The sequence below is a fragment of the Diceros bicornis genome, chromosome 11, assembly GCF_020826845.1.
Source record: "Diceros bicornis minor isolate mBicDic1 chromosome 11, mDicBic1.mat.cur, whole genome shotgun sequence".
Classification (NCBI taxonomy): domain Eukaryota; kingdom Metazoa; phylum Chordata; class Mammalia; order Perissodactyla; family Rhinocerotidae; genus Diceros; species Diceros bicornis.
The window spans coordinates 15129416-15152534 of NC_080750.1; the positions used below are offsets into that span (position 1 = coordinate 15129416).

General features: G+C 38.6%; 3 protein-coding genes across 4 annotated transcripts in view; 1 reads left to right on the forward strand and 2 right to left on the reverse strand.

The window, feature by feature from the left end:
* Positions 1 to 1137: 1137 nt before the first annotated feature.
* EXOSC9 (exosome component 9) lies at positions 1138 to 13667 on the forward strand. Its single transcript, XM_058549994.1, has 12 exons — positions 1138 to 1289; positions 1630 to 1724; positions 2486 to 2605; positions 2722 to 2824; positions 4065 to 4202; positions 5832 to 5914; positions 7880 to 8012; positions 9093 to 9181; positions 9836 to 9982; positions 10599 to 10783; positions 13065 to 13143; positions 13520 to 13667. Exons 1-12 carry the CDS (start codon positions 1224 to 1226, stop codon positions 13602 to 13604), a joined length of 1323 nt encoding a protein of 440 aa, XP_058405977.1. The 5' UTR covers positions 1138 to 1223; the 3' UTR covers positions 13605 to 13667.
* A 675-nt stretch (positions 13668 to 14342) lies between these two features.
* Positions 14343 to 20384, reverse strand: CCNA2 (cyclin A2). The gene is made up of 8 exons (XM_058549995.1): positions 19910 to 20384; positions 18886 to 19129; positions 17466 to 17578; positions 17044 to 17267; positions 16138 to 16345; positions 15587 to 15700; positions 15014 to 15147; positions 14343 to 14665 (listed from the first exon to the last, which is right to left on the reverse strand). The coding sequence occupies exons 1-8, from the start codon at positions 20120 to 20122 to the stop codon at positions 14617 to 14619; spliced, it is 1299 nt and encodes a 432-aa protein (XP_058405978.1). The 5' UTR covers positions 20123 to 20384; the 3' UTR covers positions 14343 to 14616.
* A 1931-nt stretch (positions 20385 to 22315) lies between these two features.
* BBS7 (Bardet-Biedl syndrome 7) overlaps positions 22316 to 23119 on the reverse strand; it is a 31800-nt gene continuing 30996 nt past the window's right edge. For both annotated transcript variants that reach the window (XM_058549993.1, XM_058549992.1), the window contains exon 19: positions 22316 to 22455. In XM_058549993.1, the coding sequence (XP_058405976.1) occupies positions 22450 to 22455 (6 nt within the window). In that variant the 3' untranslated portion in view covers positions 22316 to 22449. The remainder of the gene's footprint in view (positions 22456 to 23119) is intronic.

A 23119-nucleotide genomic window follows, 5' to 3' on the forward strand; every position in this document is an offset into this window, starting at 1 on the left:
TTCCTTGAGGGACAGGATGTTGTTCACTCTCTGTTTCTCCAGCATTTGAATTATTCTTGGGACACAGGAGGCCCTCACAAATAATCTAAGTAATTTATTGAACGCATGGATTGCGAGCGGTACAAACTGAAACTACAATGTATCACTGGTAGGAAAAAAACCTGCGAGAAGAGACAAAAGAAGCGGAATGGAGCCTGTGCAGGAGTTACAGTGCCTATCACCTCTAAATCAAATGGAAACAAAATAATAATATGCAAACACTTTAAATAGCGCTTACTCCATGCCAGGCACCGTTTTAAGCATCTTACATGTATTAACTCGTTTTTATCCTCATAATAATAGGTTTATCACTCCTGTTTTGCAGATGAATAAAGTGAAGCACATAGGCTAACTTGGCCAAGGTCACAGAACTGGGAAGGGCAGTCAGAATTTGAACCCGGGTATTCGGAGTTCCTGCTTGTAACTACTCGATACCGCCTCTCCAAAAAAGCCCAGCGGTTGACAGCACTGACACACTAAGGTTCCTCTATGCCCATAAAAATAAGTCTATCGGCTTAAAACAACTGGAGAGACCGTAAGAAATAAAGAGCGAATTTTGTTTCAGCCAATGCCAGTTATATCATTAGTTACAAAGCGGGACTATTCTCAGTTCTTGGCAACTTCTCAGGTCTACCAGATTTCACCGTCAGCCCGCAACAACACCCCAGCTGACTCTCAACTGGCTTCTCCCCTCTCCTGTCCGCTCAAGCCGCTTCATTCCACCGTTTCCGCACTGAATCTGCTCCCAACTCCGCCTCCGCAGCTTTCTCGTGGCCTAACCTCAACTCCCGCACCTGGAAAAGAGCAGTAATGCCCGTCTAGCCTACCCCGCTAGGACTGCGGAGAGGGTGAAGTGTGAGCGCGCTACAGTGACATTAATTTCTATCACTGATGGTTATTTTGGGGTCTTTTTCTCCCCTACACTTTACGACAAGACATACAGATTTCCGTTCAGAAACTCGCCTCCCCACGCCGCTTTTTCCTCCCAGCCAGCTCACCCTCCTCCATCCTCTCTTTGAGCCTGCGCACTAGCGACGGCCCCCCACCTGTGCTTTCCCAGCTCAGCCGCCGCGCTTTGATGATGTAAATCTCCTGCGCCGCCAAGCGACTCGGGCGCGCGTGTACAGCCTCAGGTTCAGTTTTCCCACCGATTCCGGTGCCCGTGGGCCCCGTGACCCGACGGCATGAAGGAGACGCCACTTTCAAACTGCGAGCGCCGCTTCCTACTCCGCGCCATCGAAGAGAAGAAGGTAAACGGCCGCGGGGAACTTGGCGCTGCGTGGGCGCTCGGGTCGCGCGGCCGCCCGCAGCCTTCCGGCTGGGACGCACAGGCCGGGCCCGCGCAGGCCCGGGAGCCCCGGGGGAACCGGCAGTGCGTTTCCCCGATCCCCAAGGCTGTGTTTGGCTCCGGTGGGTTCTTTCAAGGCTCAGGTCACCCCAGCGACTGTCAGCGCCCGGGCACCTAGTTCCCACTTTCCTGTGGGGGGTGGTTGGGATCCCACTTTCCTCCAAGTGTGTAGCCCAGGGCACGAAGTGGCTGCTCAGTAAATATTTGCTAAAGGAGTAAATGAATGAACGTTGTGCTTGCAGCGGCTGGATGGCAGACAAACCTATGATTATAGGAACATCAAGATCTCGTTTGGAACAGATTATGGGTGCTGTATTGTGGAACTTGGGAAAACAAGGTAACAAAGGATTCAAATTAGATATAAGCTCAGTAGGGAGACGTTTAAAAGAACCTTATAGGCTCAGTTGTTTACCCAGCAGCTAAGAAGTCTGGGCAGTACTTTGTTTACCTGCCAAAAATAAGCATATTTTCTTTAATGCAAGATTTTTTTTTGTTTTATAGTCACTTTAAATTTCTAATCATAAATATGTTTTCTGTCACATGAGTAGGGCATAGTTCTTTCTGATCTCTATAAATCATATATACACCCAGCAGTGATTGCACTGAATTTGTTTCCTACACTTCTTGTCATTAGATAGCTCCTGCTTTCCTCTTTTTCCTGAGTGACATGAGATTTAGGTTTTTAATATTCATTTGGAATTTGTGAGGATATTGCTTAGATAATGTTCGAGAACCATGCCATATGAAAACTCTTCAGAAGTCTGAAGTTTTCATGCCATCTATTATCAGTAAATATTTGTTTTAAAAAAGAGAAGTAAATGCTATTGGTTTTTTTAGAACAATCTGTGGAATAGTCAATACTGTAATAAGAGATGTTTTTTCCCGTCATCCCTTTGGGTATGCCAGTGTGAGTTTTATTTCTGTATATATTCTATGACGATACTTTATATGTAATTTCAATCTCTAATGATATATCATGCTGAGTATGTTATTACTCAGAGTAAGATTGAATCTTAATTGGTATCTGATTTAGATTTTTTTTTTTTTAATTGGAAAGGAAATATATGTAGTTAACAGATTTGTACTTTATCTTTGCAGAGTCCTTGGACAGGTTTCCTGTGAACTTGTTTCTCCAAAACTCAATAGGGCGACCGAAGGTATTCTTTTTTTTAACCTTGAACTCTCTCAGATGGCTGCCCCAGCTTTTGAACCTGGCAGGTATTTAAGTCTTTTTCTTAAGCTGCTTTAGCCAGAAGAGAACCTAACAGCAGTGAGCTAGTGTTTTAATGCCAGGTGTTATATTTCATGACATTAGCCCATTCCTATTTTCATAGGCAGTCAGATCTCTTGGTGAAGTTGAATCGACTCTTGGAAAGATGTCTACGAAATTCGAAGTGTATAGACACTGAATCACTCTGTGTTGTTGCTGGTGAAAAGGTGAGGAACATGCCCAGAATGCTTTTTTTTGTGTGTGTGAGGAAGATCAGCCCTGAGCTAACATCCATGCTAATCCTCCTCTTTTTGCTGAGGAAGACTGGCCCTGAGCTAACATCTATTGCCAATCTTCCTCCTTTTTTTCCCCCCTTTTCTCCCCAAAGCCCCAGTAGATAGTTGTATGTCATAGTTGCACATCCTTCTAGCTGCTGTATGTGGGACGCCGCCTCAGCATGGCTGGACAAGCGGTGCGTCGGTGCGCGCCCGGGATCCGAACCCGGGCCACCAGTGGCGGAGCGCACGCACTTAACCGCTAAGCCACGGGGCCAGACCCCAGAATTCTTAATCTTAGGATGAGCATTGTTGATTCATGGATCCCTCTATGTATGCCTTCATTCTCAGAGCTTCAGTTAATTCTGTTTTATACTGGTCCATTTCACTTCAGATGTTCCTCACTGCTGCCCGTAGAACTTTGTATTGTCTCTCTCTGAAGGGACAAAAAACATTGGTGAAAATAGTAACTTGGATTTGTGTAAAAATGTCTTATTCCAAGCACTTGTGGTTTTTCATATATTCTCATTTATTTTCTTATATTATTTAAGTGAGTTGTTAGAAGTGAGTAATGTTTTCCTTCTTTATGGACAACAAACTGAAGAACAGATTAAATCCTTCATTTGGATATTGACTTATATAGGTCCACACAGTGAGTCAATGGTCGTCGGAATAGGAAATATTACTCTCCATAAATTGTGCTGCATGATGATATTAGAACTTTATTCTGGAATAGGGTATTTGACCGTCTTTTTGACTCCAGAAAAGCTACTTACTTAACCTTTCCACATTCTGTACTTGAATATGTTACTTCCTATTTGCATTACTTGTAAGGTTAGCATAAATACTGTCAAGTAAAACCTAAGAGTTTGAGTTTTTTAAGTTAGGAAACAATAAAAATATAATTAGGCTTGGAATTAGGGAAATCTTAGTATTAAATGTAGAGTGGTTCTGTTTATTTAGAGTATATATTTTACTGTTGTCAAATGACTCATAGAAAGGTGAACTATTGGTAATTCAGATGTTGGTCTTGCTTAACATTTTTCTAAATACATTTTTAATTTTACGATAGAAGGAGTAACTGCATATTTTAACAGCAAGAGAAAAATTTGCACACAGTGTTACTTTTCCTTGTAAATAGCCACTGGTTATGATAAGTAAGGATTTATTTTTGTTTTAAATTCACAATCAGGTTTGGCAAATACGTGTGGACCTACATTTATTAAATCATGACGGAAATATTATTGATGCTGCCAGCATTGCTGCGATTGTAGCCTTGTGTCACTTCCGAAGACCTGATGTCTCCGTCCAAGGAGATGAAGTCACACTGGTAAGCTCCCATGTTGTGAGCCGGGCTCATTCCTGTGATGAAGCCTGGCAAGCAACGTGTTATTAGTGAGGTCTTGTAGATGGCAATTAGGTATGTTCTAAGATTTGTTCATAAGGCAGAAACTGCATGTGGTCGAAATTGCCCTTGGAATCTCTTAAATCTCCTGAATGGAAGTGTCTGTCAATGAAAGCACTCCTTAGCCTGGTTTTCTAGAATAGAACTAGATGACTTCTTCTTTGGATTGAGCACTTAGATGAAGTACTTGTCTTATATTTAGGGGCCACTTTGTGAAAAATACATTGATTCTAAGCACAGTGAGATGCTTATTCTTACTCTGTGGCAAAAGTCCATCAGAAACACCTGGAAGGCTTGTTGAACCATATGGCTAGGCTCCACCCTCAGAGTATAGGGATAGGACCTACGAATTTGTACTTCTAACAGAGTTCCCTGGTGATACTGATGATGCTGGTGCAAGGAGCGCATTTTGAAAACTATTGACCTATACTGTTTACATCGTCTTTCTCTTTTGTGCTGAGTATGTCAGTTTATATAAATTACACGCTAGAATAATGAAAGTGCACCGTGGTGATAGTTTGAGACCTGAAGTTGCAAAAGGAAACATCAGATGCCCAAATTCTCTAAGCAGTCATTCATGATGCTGCTTTTAGGCATTAGACTGGAACAGACTCTTTAAAGACTTTCAGACAGAGACAGAGGTTTATTAACAATAGAGACATCTTCCTTTAGAGAAGGGAGTTGGTATAAGGAAGTAAAAAAGTAGAGAGCAATTAATAGACAAAAAAAGATATCAATTAAAAAATACTGTTGAGTTATTACTGGCAGTAATGTAAAATGGTACAGCCACATTGGAAAATTTTGGCAGTTTCTTAAAAAGTTAAGTCTTAACTTATACAGCCCAGCATTCCGTGCCTGGGAATCTGCTCAGGAAGAATGAAAGTGTATGTTCACTCAAAGACTTATGTGAATGTTCATAGCAGAATTATTTGTAATAGCCCAAAACCAGAAACAGTTCAAAGGTGCATCAACTGGGGAATGGAAAAACAAAATGTGGTATATCCTTACCATGGAAGACTATTCAACAGTAAAAAGAACCAAACTACTGATATATACTGCAAGATGGATGACACCTGTGAAGTTGAAAGGAGACAGACGCAAAAGACTACAAATTGTTAGATTCTACTTATGTGCGATGCCCAGAAAAGGCAGGTTTATAGAAGCAGAAGTAAGATCAGTGATTGCTTGGGGCTGGGAGCGCAAGTGAGAATTGACTACGAACAGGCTCAAGGGCATTTTGGGGGGGAATGGAAATGTTAAAAAACTGGATTGTGGTGATAGTTACATGACTATAAATTTATTAAAAAGTGAATCATATACTTACAATGAGTGGGTTTTATGGTATATAAATTATACCTCAATAAAGCTTTTTGACCAATGCTAAAGTTTTAAGGAACCTGAGTGGCAAAGTGAAACAGATGATTATAAAAGAAGTTATTTAGGTGCTTACTGAGGAGTAAAGGAATTTCATGTTTTTAATATTTGATGTGCAAGATGACTTTTTGTACGTTCATAACATAGTGACTGATTATTGAAACATTTATTTTCAAACAGTATACACCTGAAGAGCGTGATGCTGTACCATTGAGCGTCCACCACATGCCCATTTGTGTCAGTTTTGCCTTCTTCCAGCAAGGGTAAGTCTCTTCCTGGTCATGGGCTGGAATTGTAAATGCAACTAGGAACTTGTTTATTCTACTCAAATGTGCCATGGACAAATGAACAAACCCCTCCTTTAATATTAAAGCACCTTATAGTTCTTTTCTTGCTTTGTAAGGGCATTAGTTGACAAAGAGTTGTTTCGATAGAAGTGACCAACTTTTCTGTAATGAAGAGACTTCACGGTGTTTTTCTTTTCATGGCATACTTACAAATTTATGAATTCACTGCAGCATCGTAGTGTCTTATCTTTCCTAGAGATGTACAGGTGTTAAGAGAATTGTATGCTAGGCTCTTATTTGGGAATATGGGGTGAGAATTACTGTGGATTAATGGAAGACAGAGTACTTGGGAGCATATTAGGGGAGCATATTAGATGGTGTTGAAATAGGAGCAGGTTGAAAGGGAATGGTTCACACGTGGGAAAAAATCTAGTTTCCATCAGCTCTCCAGCAGTTTCTTCACAGCTCACTGTTAATTCCTGCTACAACAAAAACCTGGAGTCTTAGGTCCCTGTAATGGTGTCTTTAAATGAAAATTTGAGCCTTAAATCTCTTTAGAAATAAAGGGAGGGCTGGCCCCGTGGCTTAGCAGTTAAGTGTGCGCGCTCTGCTACTGGCGGCCTGGGTTTGGATCCCGGGTGCGCACTGACACACCGCTTCTTTGGCCATGCTGAGGCCACGTCCCACATAACAGCAACTAGAAGGATGTGCAACTATGACGTACAACTATCTACTGGGGCTTTGAGGAAAAAAAAAAGGAGGAGGATTGGCAATAGATGTTAGCTCAGAGCCAGTCTTCCTCAGCAAAAAGAGGAGGATTAGCATGGATGTTAGCTCAGGGCTGATCTTCCTCACAAAAAAAAAAAGGGGGGAGGTATAAATAAGATATTTTAACAATTTTATAAATAAGAATTAGAGAAAATCTTTCAACTTTTAGTCATTGTGGTATAGAATTTCATTAGAGTTATATAGACCAGCACTGTCCAGTAAAAATGCAATGTGAGCCATATATGTAATTTTAAATTTTCTATTAGCCACATTAAAAAGGTAAAAAGAGGGCCTGGCCCTGTGGCGTAGTGGTTAAGTGCGCGCACTCCGCTGCTGGCGGCCCGGGTTCAGATCCCGTGCGCGCACCGATGCACCACTTGTCAAGCCATGCTGTGGTGGTGTCCCATATAAAGTGGAAGAGGATAGGGACGGATGTTAGCCCAGGGCCAGTCTTCCTCAGCAAAAAGAGGATTCGCATGGATGTTAGCTCAGGGCTGAACTTTCTCACAAAAAAAAGAAAAAAGTAAAAAGAAACAGGTAAAATTAATTTTGATATATTTTTACATAATATATCTAAAGTAATTATTTTAATATGTAATCAATATCTTAAAAATTATTCATGAGATATTTTACATTCTTTTATTTCTACTAAGTCTTTTAAATCCAGTCTTTTACACTCATAGTACATCTCAGTTTGGATTAGCCACATTTCAAAGGCTCAGTAACCCCATGTGACTAGAGGGTAACATTGGACAGTGTAGAAATAGACAGTATTTTTTTAATGAGCCATTAGCAGAATCTAGAAGAACTTCAGAGTACAGGACATCAGGAAAACTGTAAGATTAACCAAATTAATGTTATGTAAGTTTTTATTAATGAGTCATAAGTCTTTTAATCAGAGTGATAACATTAGGTTTAGATGATTATTTAAATAAAACCAATATGAACTTAGTGTGATTTTACTGTAATAGTTAGCGATATCTACTTACATTCATTTGTGTCCATAAAAAGAATAATTCTCTTGTCTCTTCCCATTAAAGTGACTCAAATTCACAGGCTCAGAGCTTTACTGGTTGACTTTATTAATGCCATCTTTTAAAAAATACCCATTGTCTTAAAATTGACAAGCATTCAGCCTCAGATTTCTTCAGCTTCATGTAACTTTCATTTCAGAACATACTTATTGGTGGATCCCAATGAACGGGAAGAACGTGTAATGGATGGCTTGCTGGTGATTGCCATGAACAAGCATCGAGAGATTTGTACCATCCAATCCAGTGGTGGGATAATGCTGCTGAAAGATCAAGTCAGTGCTTTGATTAATGTTCCATTAAGAGAGGGCTCTTCTTTTTAGAGAGTTTTTCTTGTTTTGTAACTAAAATCCAACACGGATATTTTCAGTGATTGATGCTAGGATGTGTTAGAATCTGGTTTCAATGCTATCATTATGTTCCGTTAACTGGTGGCTACAAAGTATCCTTCATCCTCCGTTGTGCCTCCCGTGTATGGCCCTCCAGAGTCTAACCCCTCTAGATAGAGGAACACTTTTTTCCTTTGTGAGGAAAGAGATTTCATAACTCTATCAAAAAAAGAAGTGTCAAAAAGTAGAAGTTAGGTAAAAAGATAGTTTTACTCTTAGAATTAGAATACTACAATAAGCAGTAGTTCTCAAATCCAGCTACATATCAGATTCACATGGGGGCTTTTAGAAAATAGATTGCTGTATAATATACAGTGTAGGTGCTTAAGAGAACAGAAGCTGCTTTAGTTGGAATTCCAGCTCCTTATACTAACTGACCAGTTTATCTGTAAAATAAAGAATAATGGTACTATCGACACCTTGTTAGAAGGATATAAGGATAAATAGACATGGATATATTGCGTTGTATAGCATATATTAAGTGTGCATTAAATGTTAGTTTCTATTATTGTCATCATTGTCATTATCATCAGCATTACAACCAGTACCAGATCTCCATTTCTAGAGGTTCTGATCCATTAGGTCCCTGAGGCCTGGGAATCTTTGCTTTATAAAAGCTTCCCAGGGGACACTGCAGCATGTCTTGAACTAGTGCTGTGGATCCCTCACACAGAAAGGAAGTTAGTGCACCCCTGAGCATATAACGTATGTCTGTGGCCTCTTCAATAGTATCTTTTACACTGTCACAGAAAAGTTTTTACGTGTGTTCCCTTAACGTGATAGTCCTTCAGATATTTTAAAACTACCCTCAAATCCTATTTGTGTTTACTTTGCATTATTTTCATATTTGAAAAAAAGTCAGGCTTAAATTATACAGATAGAAAAACTAATCTTGTGTTTTTAGTTTTGTTGAGAAAGCTATTTGGTTTCTTGTCTTTAAATAACAGAATTCACTTTTATAAATAGGTTTTGAGATGTAGTAAAATAGCTGGTGTGAAAGTAGCGGAAATTACAGAGCTAATACAGAAGGCTTTAGAGAATGACCAGAAAGTTAGGTAAGTTTAATTTTTCTAGAACTAAATGGCTTTTTTATAGATTTTTCTGTTAAGGACCTTTCTTGCACAAGAGTAACCATATAATTTTCACACTCAATCTTTCCTTATCTATTAATTTCAGTTGAATATATTACTTAAGGTTTTTTGAAAGTTGATTGAACTCTGTTATATTGTATTCCAATTTAAACATAATCTGTATTGAAAAACCACATAATATTTTTCTTTAAAAAAATTAACACTTAGGAAAAAAGAATCTAACAACTTAAATTAACGGAAAGAACACAAACTGGAGTTGATTCCCATCTCTGCTGCTTGCTGTGTGACATTAAGCGAGATCTAATCCAGCACTTCAGTGTCTTCTGTAATGTGGGAAGTTAGTGCCTACCTGGTAGGGCTGGTTGGAGGATTAGAGAATAATATACTTTAAGCACTTAGCATACGCCTGGCACATGGTTTAATAAATGGTAATTATAGTAACTTTCTATTATTTCTCTTGATAGATGTAATAAATTGGTGAGGTTAAGTTAGTCAAATAACTCTATTCCATATTTCTCATCCATCAAAATGATAAAATAGTTAACTATTTTTTTCCTTCCTGTCTTCTCTCCTATATAATTATCATCCCCTTCCCTCCCCCAAAAAAAACCCACACAGGAAAGAAGGTGGAAAGTTTGGCTTTGCAGAGTCTATAGCAAATCAAAGGATCACAGCATTTAAAATGGAAAAGGCCCCTGTTGATACCTCTGATGTAGAGGAGAAGGTAGAAGAAATCATTGCTGAAGCTGAACCTCCTTCAGAAGTGTATCTTTATTGGGTGCTTTTTTCAGAAACAAGAAGATTCATAACACTTTTGGATTGTTAGGGCTTTGTGAAGGGTGTGCATCCTGAAATTTGTTTTCTGAAACACTGTACTCTATTAGAGAAAACATTTAAGATACAAGACAAGGTAGTCATGAGTCATATTAAGTCGATGGTATAACATCTACCCTTCTATTCAGCTATCCTACAAAACCCAGAAAATTCTCTATTTTAACAACGAATTTACAGCATTTCATTTTTCTTTGGAATATTGTTCTGTAATTTCAGTGGCATGGTCAAGCACACTTTATACGCTATTACATTGTCCTTGAAATTATTCATCCATTCACCAAATTTATTACTACAACTAAAATGTTAAGAGCCAGTGTGTCTCTTGATATTTCTCACCATTGTGTCCATAAAATCTTACCTGAGTTATAAATTTTATTTTTCTTCCTCTTTGTTCAGCCATCCATAGTATGTATAGCTATTAGTAAGTTTTTTTTTCCCCAAGAAGTTGTGGCACACTTCAGTCGGTCTTAAAACTCTCATTCTCATCTTTTTCAACACTGCATCAAATAGCAGTGTTTTTGTTATTTAGTTTTCTTAACGTGTTAAGTGTTTCTCAACCTGTGCTATGGACTCCTGGAACTGCTCAAATTGGACAGGGAGTAGAAAACTCCTGGGGTGACCTTGAAGACTCTGAGAAGGAAGATGAGGATGAAGGTGGCAGTGATGAAGCTGTCATTCTCGATAGTATAAAAATGGACACTGGAGTAGAAGGCTCTAATGTTGGAAGCCAAGGTAGGTGATACTTTATGGCGTGTGTGTGTGTGTGTGTGTGTGTAGGTATCTATAAAATATATACCCGTATTTTAGGGATCTTATATTTAGCAGTTCCTTTTTTAGAGGGGCTAAATATTTTGTGATTTAAATTTCAACTAAACTGTTGATGCTAACTGCAATATTAACTCTAATTCTTTTCTAACGGAATATGCTTATCTCTATGTAGTGGTTCTCTTTGGTATGTAAATGTAATGTCAATTTTTGATTAAAAAATATTTTGTGGGGCTGGCCTGGTGACATAGTCATTAGGTTTGCACATTCCACTTTGGTGGCCCAGGGTCTGTGAGTTCGTATCCCAGGCGCAGACGTACACTGCTCATCAGGCCATGCTGTGGTGGTGTCCCACATACAAAATAGAGGAGGATTGGCACAGATGTTAGCTCAGGGCCAATCTTCCTCACCAAAAAAAAAATGTTTTGTTCTTTTTTTCGTTTTGTATATATAGCTGGGCCAGTTTTAAGGATGAGTTTCTTTTCTTTCTTTTTTTCTTTGGGAAAATTCGCCCTGAGCTAACATCTGTTGCCAATCTTCCTCTTTTTGTGTGTGAGCTGCTGCCACAGCATGGCCATTGACAGATGAGTGGTGTAGGTCCACGCCCGGGAACTGAACCCCAGGCCACCACAGCAGAGCATGCCAAACTTAACCACTAGGACACTGGGGCTGGCCTGGGATGTGTTTCTTAAAGATCTTATTCCTGCATGCTATTTTTTTTCTTTGTATAGTTTCTAGACTTAAACTTAAAAAGCCCATATCATAACATGTACTGGAGTAGTGTTTTCCAAATAGAACTTTCTGCAGTGTTAGAAATGTTCCATATCTACTCTGTCCAATATAGTAGCCACTAGCCATGTGTAGCTATTGAGCACTTGAAATGTAGCTTGTATGACTGAAGAATTAAATTCTAAGTTTTATTTAATTTTAGTTAATATAACATGAAATAGCTACATGTGGCTACCATATTAGACAGAGCAGTATTAGAACATACAAAACTCTAGAAGTACCTGAAATACTGGGAGTCTTAAGATGTTCCTTGCATCCTGAAACCTGCAGAACTGGAGAAATTGTTTTTACCTGTGAGTATTTTTATTTTTAAGAAAACCAAATTCTTGCGTGGCGCATACTAGAAAATAATCATGAAATTTTTTTTATTTTAATGTAGTAAAAACAGAAATCATGCAAGGGTGGATTTAGGAACTAGGCTGGAAGAGAACTAAAGGAAGCACTTACTAAATCTGGCTGAGAAAATAGTGAAGGTGATGCTGTTTAGGTGTGTAATGCACATACTTGCCTGCCTTCAAGGAAGGAAATTCTTGCCTGTAAACATTACTGAAAGCCTGCTGGGGTTTTTTGTAAGGAAAAAAATCCCCACTGATTAGGACCTCTGAGATTAATAAGGTTAATAGTTAGACATTCAGTTGCTGGCTTGAAGAGTAATATTTTCAACTGAGTAATGAAGGTGGACCTAAGATAATTGACAAGCCTTTCTAAAGCATATAAACAAAGGGAGAAACTAATTGAAAACTCAAAATATAAAGAATTGATACACCACCAACCAAAGAAAAGGGTTAATTCACTTTTTATACATATATCATTAACTAAGACTCAGGAGAAAAATGGGCAAAAGATACAAAGTAATCCTCAAATACAGATGGCCAGTAACATATTTTATGGCCAACCCTGATAGTAATAAAGGAAATAAATTCAAAGCAAAAAATGAGATTGCATTTTTTGACTGCTATATTGGGCAATATTAAAAATACCAGCATTGGCAAGGGTGTAGAGGAAAATGGGTTCCTTCACATACTGTTTCTTGGAATGTAAATTGGAACAATATTGCTGGAGGGATTTGGCAAAATTATCTTTTAGAATGTATATGTGTTTTGCTGCAATAATTCTGCTTGTAGATATTTTCCTTCCAGTTTTGTTTATAATGGAAATTAAAAATTTAGATCTCTAAAACTAGCAAATTCTAAGGTAAATTGTGGTACCTTAAAAGATTTTTTTCCTGTAACTTTTTAATTATGTATCAGATGGTTATGTAATTAAAGAATATTTAGTAAATAAAGTACACATTGCTTTTCAGAGCTCTAAGGAAAGAACCAAGTAGATCTGTAAGCCTCCATCCAAAGAGTAACTTGGGCTCTCTGTATAGAAATGGCGTTTTAGAACTGCTGATATAAATCCACGTGGAAATTTTCCAAGATATTACTTATATTGCTTTCTTAACATTTTCTTAAAGATGCCCCTATAATACTCTCAGACAGTGAAGAAGAAGAAATGATCATTTTAGAACCAGACAAGAATCCGAAGAAAATAAGGTAACAAATTTCTGGTTTATTTCAAATGTATATACATACTCAAGACTTAGAGGCTTGTTCTCTGGTTTATTCTCACCTTACCCTCCTATAAACAAAGACATCCCTTTTTCATTAGAAATCCAGCTGTTCTTTGTGTGGTTTCTTCAACCTGAGATTATAAACATTAGGACCTAATTCTGTAAATAAAGTTGGATGCCTTTCAAAGTTACTGTATTTTACTCTCATAGTTGGCAAATGTTATAAAAAAGTCAGTCAGTCCTCCTATTTTGGTGATTCAAAATTTAACAAGCAAAATGGTGTGAGGCTGGTAAATCATCTGTGGAATCAGCTTCTGTACTAACACTGTTAGTAAATTGTTAATTTACTTTATTCACAGAACACAGACCATCAGTGCAAAACAAGAAACAGCACCAAGTAAAAAGCCAGTGAAAAAGAGAAGAAAGAAGAGAGCTGCTAATTAAAGCTCACATAGTTGTATATTTGTGCATATAACTATTAAAAGGATATTTATTCAGTGCTAACAACCTTGGGTATTTTTTTATTCACAAATCCATTATAACATCTAGTCATTTTTTTATAAAGTCATGCATTGCTTAAAGATGGGGCTGTCTTCTGAGAAATGCATCCTTAGACAATTTCGTCATTGTGTGAAAACCAGAGAGTATACTTACACAAACCTAGGTGGTATAGCCTATTACACATCTAGGTTATGTGATACTAAACTGATGGGGCCACCGTCATATATGCGGTCCGTCGTTGACTGAAACATTGTTATGCAGCGCATGACTGTATAGTTTTTTACATTATGCTTTAAAATAAACCTCTGGAGAATTTTACATTATGCTTTAAAATAAACCTTCTGGAGAACTTCTTAACATATTTTAGATAATTGTCACTTTGGTTAAGTATAAAAGTTGATGAGGAATGAAAAAGCATTTTCATAGTGTATACAAAGGGCTGAAAGAGTCTTACGATCATCACCACTGATAAGTAAGCGCAGATTTATTATGTCCACGTCAGCACATTGGTTCAGTTGCTTAGGAAAATGAATGTCAGAACTGTTGTCTGTTTTCCTAAAACTACTTGTTAATTTTAAGAGAAGCCTTCCCAGTCCCCATTCTGTAGCAAATCAAATTAATTTTTCTGAGTGACATCTCCAAGTCAAATTTTTACCTCAAATTAAATTTGACTTACAAACCAAGTTTTCCAAATCAATTTATTAATTCTTATTATGCTGACAGGTGGCATCATTAATACTTTTAACAAAATGACTTAAAATTAGCCAAATATCTAAGAGAGTTACATGTACAAAAGATATACAAATTAAAACCTTTAAAAAGTAATTGATACCATAATTTGTACTTGACCATAACTTCTGCATTGAGAAATGATTGATTGTAAAATTAAAACCTAAGATAAAAACTGTACATCATATACTTTGAGTGATTTACATCTTAAGGCAGTTTTTCACTGTTACACATTTAGTGTCTCTGGTGGGTTGAGGAGAGAAACACCATGATACCTGTAAGTAGGAAAAAATCCATTTTTAGTAAACATTCATTGGGTGAAGATCATGGAATGATATCAAGACTAGGAACTCAAAAATGCTATTTCTATCTGATTGAGTTAATGGTTATAAAATCATTATCTGGTCCCCAAAACATGCACGCATGCCCCATTCCTCTTCTCCCCCAAATGCAAGACAGAAAGCTACAACCTATTCAAAACACATGGCCTGCTAAGAGAATAGCTTCGTAAGGAGGCTGTGCCTGCTTTGTGAATCCTGTGATAAAGTTAAAATGTCAAGGATCTCTGAACCATATAATAGCCTGGAAAAGCAAGCTTCTTTAATATCCATGTTAATTCTTACTTTGAATTTTTGTACTTTTCTCTTATTGACTGTTGTGCATGCTGTGGTGCTCTGAGGTAGGTCTGGTGAAGGTCCATGAGACAAGGCTTAAGACTTTCCAGGGTATATCCAGTCTTTTGTACTAATGATTCAGGCTACAGAGGAGGGAGTAGAGAACCATTGAGTCTTGTTTTAGTAACGCATTAAACACGATTTAGTAGTTGGCATTAAGCTTGAGTTTTGTTAAATTTCATTACTAACACCTCCACCTAACATAGCTTCCAGTTTTCTCAAGCCGTTATTCCATCTCTTTTATGCTGACATTGATCAATTTTTACTACTTTCCCTGCCAGCAGCAGGTCTTAGGGCCTGAATTCTTTAAGCACACCTTTCAAATCCAAGTAATAACTAAGCTTTCTACCTAACAAACATGCTATTCAACAAGTCAGGTGCTTTAAACAGTGCAGATGGTTGAATGGTTTTTCCAGGTCAGTACATCTAGACAACCATCGGTTGTATAGGACAGTTATTTAACATATCTGGCACAAGCATTTAAGTCATAAGGTAGATGTGTGAAGACATGGTAATACATACCCAGCTCTGTCCTGTGACTGTGTAGAGTGCTAAATGAAAGGCCGCTCCAGCAATAACTGATGGCAAATACTTTAGGTAGGGGTCAGCATCTATCAAACTTAACTCTCCCAAAAACTGGAATGAAAAAGTAAATAGACTTGATGATCACGAGAGTGCTAGGATTCAAACCTCAAATCTTTGCCTTCTGACCGAATTTTGTCCTGTCTTTCTAACTGGCTCTATAACAACCGTAGAGAAAAATTTCCATAGCCTCATCTCTGAATATATCCACTATTTTAGTGGTTTGCTCCATTCTCATCCTGTACTGTTTTCCTCTTAATAACTTTTAAAACAATTCTTCTGGCAACCATTTCCCTAGACTTCCTCCTCATACCACTACTCTTAGTGCTTTCCCAATTTATATTATCTTTTGCCAATGGTAGGCTTTCTTCTGAAAGCATTTATCTGTCCTCAAAATACTAAATCCCTTGACCAAAGCTGTATAATGAAACTAGGGCTTGTCCCTAATGAAGACCTAAGAATCTTCATTCAAAAAAATGAAAAGAACTTACCATTGCTAAACTTTCAACTTTGCAGTTTGCAGACTGCTGGTGCAGAAAGTATTGGGTAAGAAACTGATTTACTGTTGGTGCAGCTAAGTCAAAAGCAAGGACTTTCAAAACTAAGTGCTCCATTCTCAGAACTTGTTTCTTGGTATAGGTATCATCTGTAATGTACACAAACTCTGCTACTTCTGGGGGGTATATTTCTTCAAACTTTCTACAATGAGAAAAGTTTTAGGTAATCAGTCCTTCTAAAAGAGAAGCAAGCTTGTTTATCCCAATTCTGAAATCTCTTTAGCAGAATACATAGAATGAATCCAAAACCTACACTTTCCACCAACTGCCTGTTTCCACTGATACTTGATCATTTCTAGCAGAGACTGGGTAAATGTAAATTAAAAGACCCAAATCAATAACAGACTTTTGAGATATTTCTCCCAGTGCAGTCAAAGGAAATAAACGAGAGGCTAGAGACTTCCCAAAGTGAGAACAATGCCAGAGTTCACCAAGTAACTGAAAATTTAGGAAATTATCTTAGAAAAATAAACGTTTTGTGTTTTAGTTTTTAAATTTAGTTTTCATGTCTTAATGATGAAAAGGTAAGATTTTGATTATATGCCAAAAAGCACTTTTTAGTGGAAGGAACCACATTTTTAAACTTTGTAATCTAGGACTAGTGTATTAAAATGTACCCTGTCTCCATGTTCATTCAAGAAGGTACCCTGAAATCCAGATCTGGGAAAACTAATGTTCTAAATTAGAAAACACTTTCACCCACACTGCTGCCCATAAAGTAGCCACTGACTCTCTCTGCCTTGTGTAGTACATTAAAATGTCACACTGGTAAAAATCAGTTTCTTCCCTACACAGAAAGGTAGTGATCACTTTTAATCCAACAAACCAAGCTGGACTTACGAGGCTAACAGCATAGCAGCAGTGCCCACAAGCTGAAGTTTTCCTCTCAACACAGACATCGATGAAAGGAACCTGTCAATGTAGTTCACAGCTAAATGCAGGGTCTCATTCTGTAGTTTATATTCTTCTCCTACTTCAACTAACCAGTCCACGAGGATAGCCCTCATACTATTAGTGATGTCTGGCTGTTTCTTCATGTAACCCACTTTAGGCTTACATTTAACCTGTTGAGAAAGTTACTTAGTATAGTGTTAAAATTGCAATAGATTCTTCCATTAACAAAGATGCTATGGGCTAGAAACACAAGTATGGCATTAGAGTAATTTACTAACCGTAAAAAACTTAAAAACATTATCCTCTCAATTTCATTTCTCCAAATTGAATAAATAACATTATAAAAAGTGGATTCAGAGAGCCTTTACCTCCATTTCCCTAAGGTATGTGTGAATATCCTCATGGTAGTCTGGTACTTCATTAACACTTACTGGCTTTTCATCTTCCAATACAATTGACATGTCCATAGCATGTGGGGACTCTAGGAGAATCCAAAAGTGTGATTAAGTTCACTGTTTAATTTTCTATTTAATTTAATGCTAAAAGTGATTGCCCTTGTAAGGATTCCCATACTATGAAGCATTTACTTCATCCAACTAAAAAGGGCTCCTCAGGACAAAGTACATAGAATATTTCCCTCTGGTTTTAGTACATCTGTCCACTTAGCTTTGGAATGATTTTAGTTAACAAGAAAAAATACCGTTAGGCCACTAACAGGAAAATGAGTTTGAGGATCAGGCATTATGTTCAAGTAGCATTCATCTTCCAGGAGAGAGAGGAGTAGAGGGCACGGTAGTTCTGTTAGGACAAACTTAAAATCGAAGTTTTGAGATAATATCCAGGATTTGCCCCATGAGTTTGCAGACCCCAAATATTCAAAGCACAATCTAGGCAATAACTAGAAGCAAGGCTAACAAGTGTGTTGATGAGAAAATTAGGTTTGTTACTGACAGTTCAAATTAATACTACAATCAACAAGTGATTTATTTTTTGTAATTTTAAATTATCTCTGGAAGCAAAGAATATCATCCATTATTCTTTTTACTTCAAGGTTCACTGACTTAAAATTTGTCGCAAGTTTTAAATAAAAATACACACATTATTTCCAAAGGGACTTGCCTGCTATTCCCAGACCACCTCTCATCAATAGAAGTAAAACTAAAACAAGATTGGATTTAGTGAGCTGACCAGGCACTCCACAGCCCTATGGTGAAGAGGCAGCACAAACTGGGGACACAGCTGTCTACAGCAGCTGCTTTGCTTAATATGTGGTTCAGCGCCAACAGCCACGGTTCAACTGCTGACTCACAGGAGGACAGTGTCCCTCTCTGATATCAGACAATCACGCAGACCAGTTTTACAGAAACAAAATTTTAAAGCTGAAATAGATGTTAGACATCACAATATTTAAAGCTGCATCCTCAAAGAGCATTCTCTGCAGTGGTATGTACAAAGTAAGTCTTATGACTACAACTGAAATCTATTCTCCCAATCAAGCAAACATTTCCAGGGTCAGATTAAAATAAGTGAGATTCAATTAAATTGATGTGATTGGCAGTGTACCAAAAGGAGCACCTGATCAGGCTCTGGGTCCTTTCGTAGGTCATTAGGTCATGTATTAGAAATGAGGCCTAAGTCACACCCTTTCTAAACTTGTTACATTAAACTTAACTCATTATCTAGTAAGGATCAGGTAAGATAATGTCTTAAAATGCAAATTATTGTTAATCCAATCTATTTAATAATTATAATTACATTGATCTGACACAGATGTTCTTTAAAACTTACCAAAACTACCATCCATTGGATAATCAAGAGGTGCCAGTGGTTTTCTTGGTCCAGGCAAAGCAATAGCTGAATTAAAAGCCAGGGCATCTTCACATTCTGTTTTTTTAGATTCACTTGACCTCTTGTGAGTCTCTTCTTCTGCTTCATCCACATGAATGGTAAATGCAGGCTGTTTACTGTTTGCTTTCCAGGGAGGAACAGTGACATGCTCATCATTTATAGGAAGATCTTTAAGAGGTGCAACCTAAAAAGAAATGAATAACTGGCTTTGAGGCTATTTAAATGGAGTTTTGCTTTCTTTTATGGGTCTCAGCCTCCGGTTTTACTCCCAAATACTCTATCAGGAAAATTAAACTTTTTGGGGCAAAGGCAAGGATTTGAGGGATTGAAAAAAGAAGGGATGTTCCAATTTGTCACACGCATTCCCAGGAAGGTTATAGAAAGAGTCATACTAAGTGGAATTATGCAAAACTAATCAAGGCCACAAGATGGGTGGAGCGGCAGGCCGAAAGATGACAAGTTTAGGAGAGAGATGGCAAAAGTGTCGGTTCACCACTTTCGCCCCAGGGTGGAGCAACAGAGCAAATCCGGTAAAATGGCGGAATTTACCAAAAGCAAAGTATTATTATACCCTTTCGTAAAGCAGAGTAATCTCTTAACCATATGGGGAGGAGAAAGGGGGTCTGGGTCCTAGAGCAGCGCCTGGGGTTTAAAAGCAGAGAGGAAGCCGCAGAGTCGTGCAAAGACCACACTCATGTTGTAGGGCTTGGTGTGACCCCATTATCTATAGAAACATACCTCAATAGAGATCAGACAGGCAACATAACGCACAGTGCTAGCAAGGAGAGGAATGGGAGAAACTACCATAGTGGCATCCCACATGCCAGGAAACCAGGGATCAAGGGGACTCCAGACCGAGGCCTCCCTAAAAAAGCCCAGAGGATGCTTTCTCGCCACTCCTCCGCCTGCTAAACCCACGCAGAACTCCTGCTCGGCCCACCCTCCCGCAGATAGATCTCTTTACCCGTCGCGTCTTGGGCCTCTGCTGCGGCGCTGGACCCCGCGCGTTCCCGGCCTTCAGCACCGCCAGCCGGGCCCGGGTCCGGGGCTGCTGGGCGGGCGCCGCCTTCTCGGGGTTGATGTTCTCCTGGTCCTCCAGCAGCGCCGTCTGCTGCAATGTTAGCAGCGCAGAACCCGCCTCGCGGGCCGCAGGCCCGGGCGCGGAGCTGCCCAGCATCACTGCTCCCGGGGGCGCGGCGGGATCAGCCTGCGGCGCCAAGCAGCGTGCACTCCGTCCCGCCGACCGGCCGCGCAGAGGAAGGCTTCAGCCGTGGCCGCCCGCCGCAGCCCGGGCCCGCCTGCGCGCGCGCCCGCTCGGGATCGCGCAGGACCGGAGAAGTTGCGAAAGGCGCAGACAGGCACTGCCGGGCGTGGAAGGCGACAGACGCCCCCGAAAAGAAGCGAGCAGCCCGCCGGAGCGGCGGCTGTTCATGCAGTTCAAGTATCCCGCGACTATTGAAATGGACCAATGAACAGGGCCGCGGCCGGTGACGTCACTAGAGGCGACGCGGTCGCAGGCGAGTGAAGGCGGCCGCGAAGGCTACCGCGTAGGGGCGGGGCGGAGAAACGTCGAACGGCGGCGGGAGGAAGGACGCCTGCGCCGGCCGGGGAGGCGGGGCCTGAGTTTAGGGTGACTTTAAACGGAGCCACTAGGCAGGCTCAGGGCAAGGGCTGGCTCAAGGATAAACTGAATTAACCTGGAGCGATTACTAGTGGGCCGCCCAGCCTTTAGCCCCGGGACCTCCAGTTAGCTTGACGGACTTGCTTCCCATGGTCTAAAATCGGGCCCGGCCACTCGCGGGCCTCGTAGTCTTCAGTGTCTGCGTTCGCAGTCCTCTTATGTCATTGGGAGGAATGCTATCCACACGTCATACGGTTGTCGTTAGGATTAAATAATGTGCAGAAATCACTTAACACGCGGCTCACGTGGTAACAGGTACTCAAGTGGCAGACTATAAGGTCATCTTAGTATTTAGGGGTTTCTTTAGTCTTATGCTTGTTATTTTTCCTAATGAAGATGCAATTAATTTAAGGTGCCACCTTGAACTACTTTTGATATATATCACAAATAGGAATGTACTACAAGAAATTCAACTAGACAGCCATTAATTTTTATCTATTTTTCCCCAAGCTGTGGCAGCCAACACAAAGCACCCAGTGAAATTCTGGTGACCTAGATATAATTATGTGTTCCATTTAGAAATGAAGGTTGTTTAAATACAGTAAAAACAATAAGACCTTATTAAAATAAAACTCTTAGCAATATGTGCCTTCAACAAATTTTCACATTTAATATACAACAAAGCTTGCAGATAACTAATAAATATAATGGTATATAATTAATAAGCATTATTGTTTTCTGACAAATTCATGCGTGTGCCCTTCTTGAAAACAGAAAGAATAGCTTATTTTCCATTATAATCTTTATGGCATTTTAAAACAACCTTTAAATACAATATTCCCCTGAATGTGAATAAAGATGAAGATTAATGAACAAAAGTCCCATACTCTTAAAGTCATATTTCCCTCCATATATGATAAAAAGGAAATTAGTGGATACCAGTGCAGGAAAATCTAAGAAGCCATCACTATTATTCACATGTAGTAGACTTATATAGCTCTACTGGGTACACGACATCAAGTTAAGATCCCCCCAATCTGTGCAAACTCTGCTTATTTCCCTGGGCACAATTTATAGCACTGAGCCAACTCAAGCATTTCATACACTGAGTATGAGTCAAAAAATATTACCAAGCAAGATCGAAATCAGTTCTAAATCAATCTCAACTCCTAGAAAAAATAATTGGTAGGTTACTTCTACTGGATGACAACATACATAGTAAGCAGGCACAAACCAGGCACCAGAACTTAGGTTCTGGTCCCAGCTTTACAAAATAATAGCATGTCCTCTTAATCACTTAAACTCACTGAGAATCAGTTTTCCTATATGATTTGACAAAATAATAATAATAAATATACGTTGTGAAGATCAAATGAGGTAACATATGCAAATACATTTTGAAACCTTTACAGTTTATATATGTGTGTAGCCTGTTAAATATTTGAATATATTTTTATTTTCCAAATATTATTTCTCAATTTAAAAGTTAAAACATCCACTTGCAAAATATCCACTAAAATCTCTTATAATCATTCCGGTTTTTTTTTTAAATTCTCTTTATTTTTAAAAAGCTCCATTTGTCAAAAGAAATAGATGCATTACTAAATATCTCAAATATTTTTAGATGATATTACACAGCATCTGAAATAAAAGTGGGTACAGTTAGCTTGTAATTCTGTTTTAACATTTTTCATTTAAACAGACTTCTTTGAAACTTTACCTTGTTTACATTTCATGCAGCATCAAAGATACATTTCATGCAGCATCAAAGAAAGCAATTAAGGCATTTTGGTCATAACTGTCCAGAATCTCCAGTAAAAGAGGTACTTTGGTTTTTACATTGGTGCCTTTGAATTTGAACTTATCTATGAAAAGATCAGTGATCATGCCTACAAAGAAAAACATTAGTTCTAATTAAGACACAGTGTTTAATGAAAGTAATTGCTTGAGAATCGATTTCTAAGCACCTGTAATTCCATTATTTAATATACACAAACCCCAAAAGACTGATGCTTAAAAAATATTTATTTTGGGGCGATTTTAAGACAAGTTTCAAAATATAAATCATTTGGCTAATAATCCTCTTAACAACTGGTTACAAGCTATTAATTTAGACAATCAACTGCTGACCAGTTTTGAACTGCTACTGGTATATATAACATCACAACAAGCAGTTTATTTTTCCTACCAAGCTGACCATTTTGACATAGTGTAGACAGATTCTATCCCTAACAGCTTTATTTGAATTAAAGTATTACATTACATAGTGACCATTCTTGGGATTTGACTTGAAGGCAAATATTCCTAGGTTCCTCTTGCTCTCACTCTTTTTTCAATACAATTTGTGAAACACCTAACTTCTCACCACCAAAGCAAAATGAGTTTTGAACTGTAAACTGACACAGCCCATACACATATCCCTTATTAAATTTTGCCTAAAAAATATTAAATGCTGCAATTTGATATTTCACAATAGCAACAAAACCTGAAAATTATTTGTGTGAAATATAGCCTAAATTTTAATGCTTCATAGGTAATATTCATTTCACACCC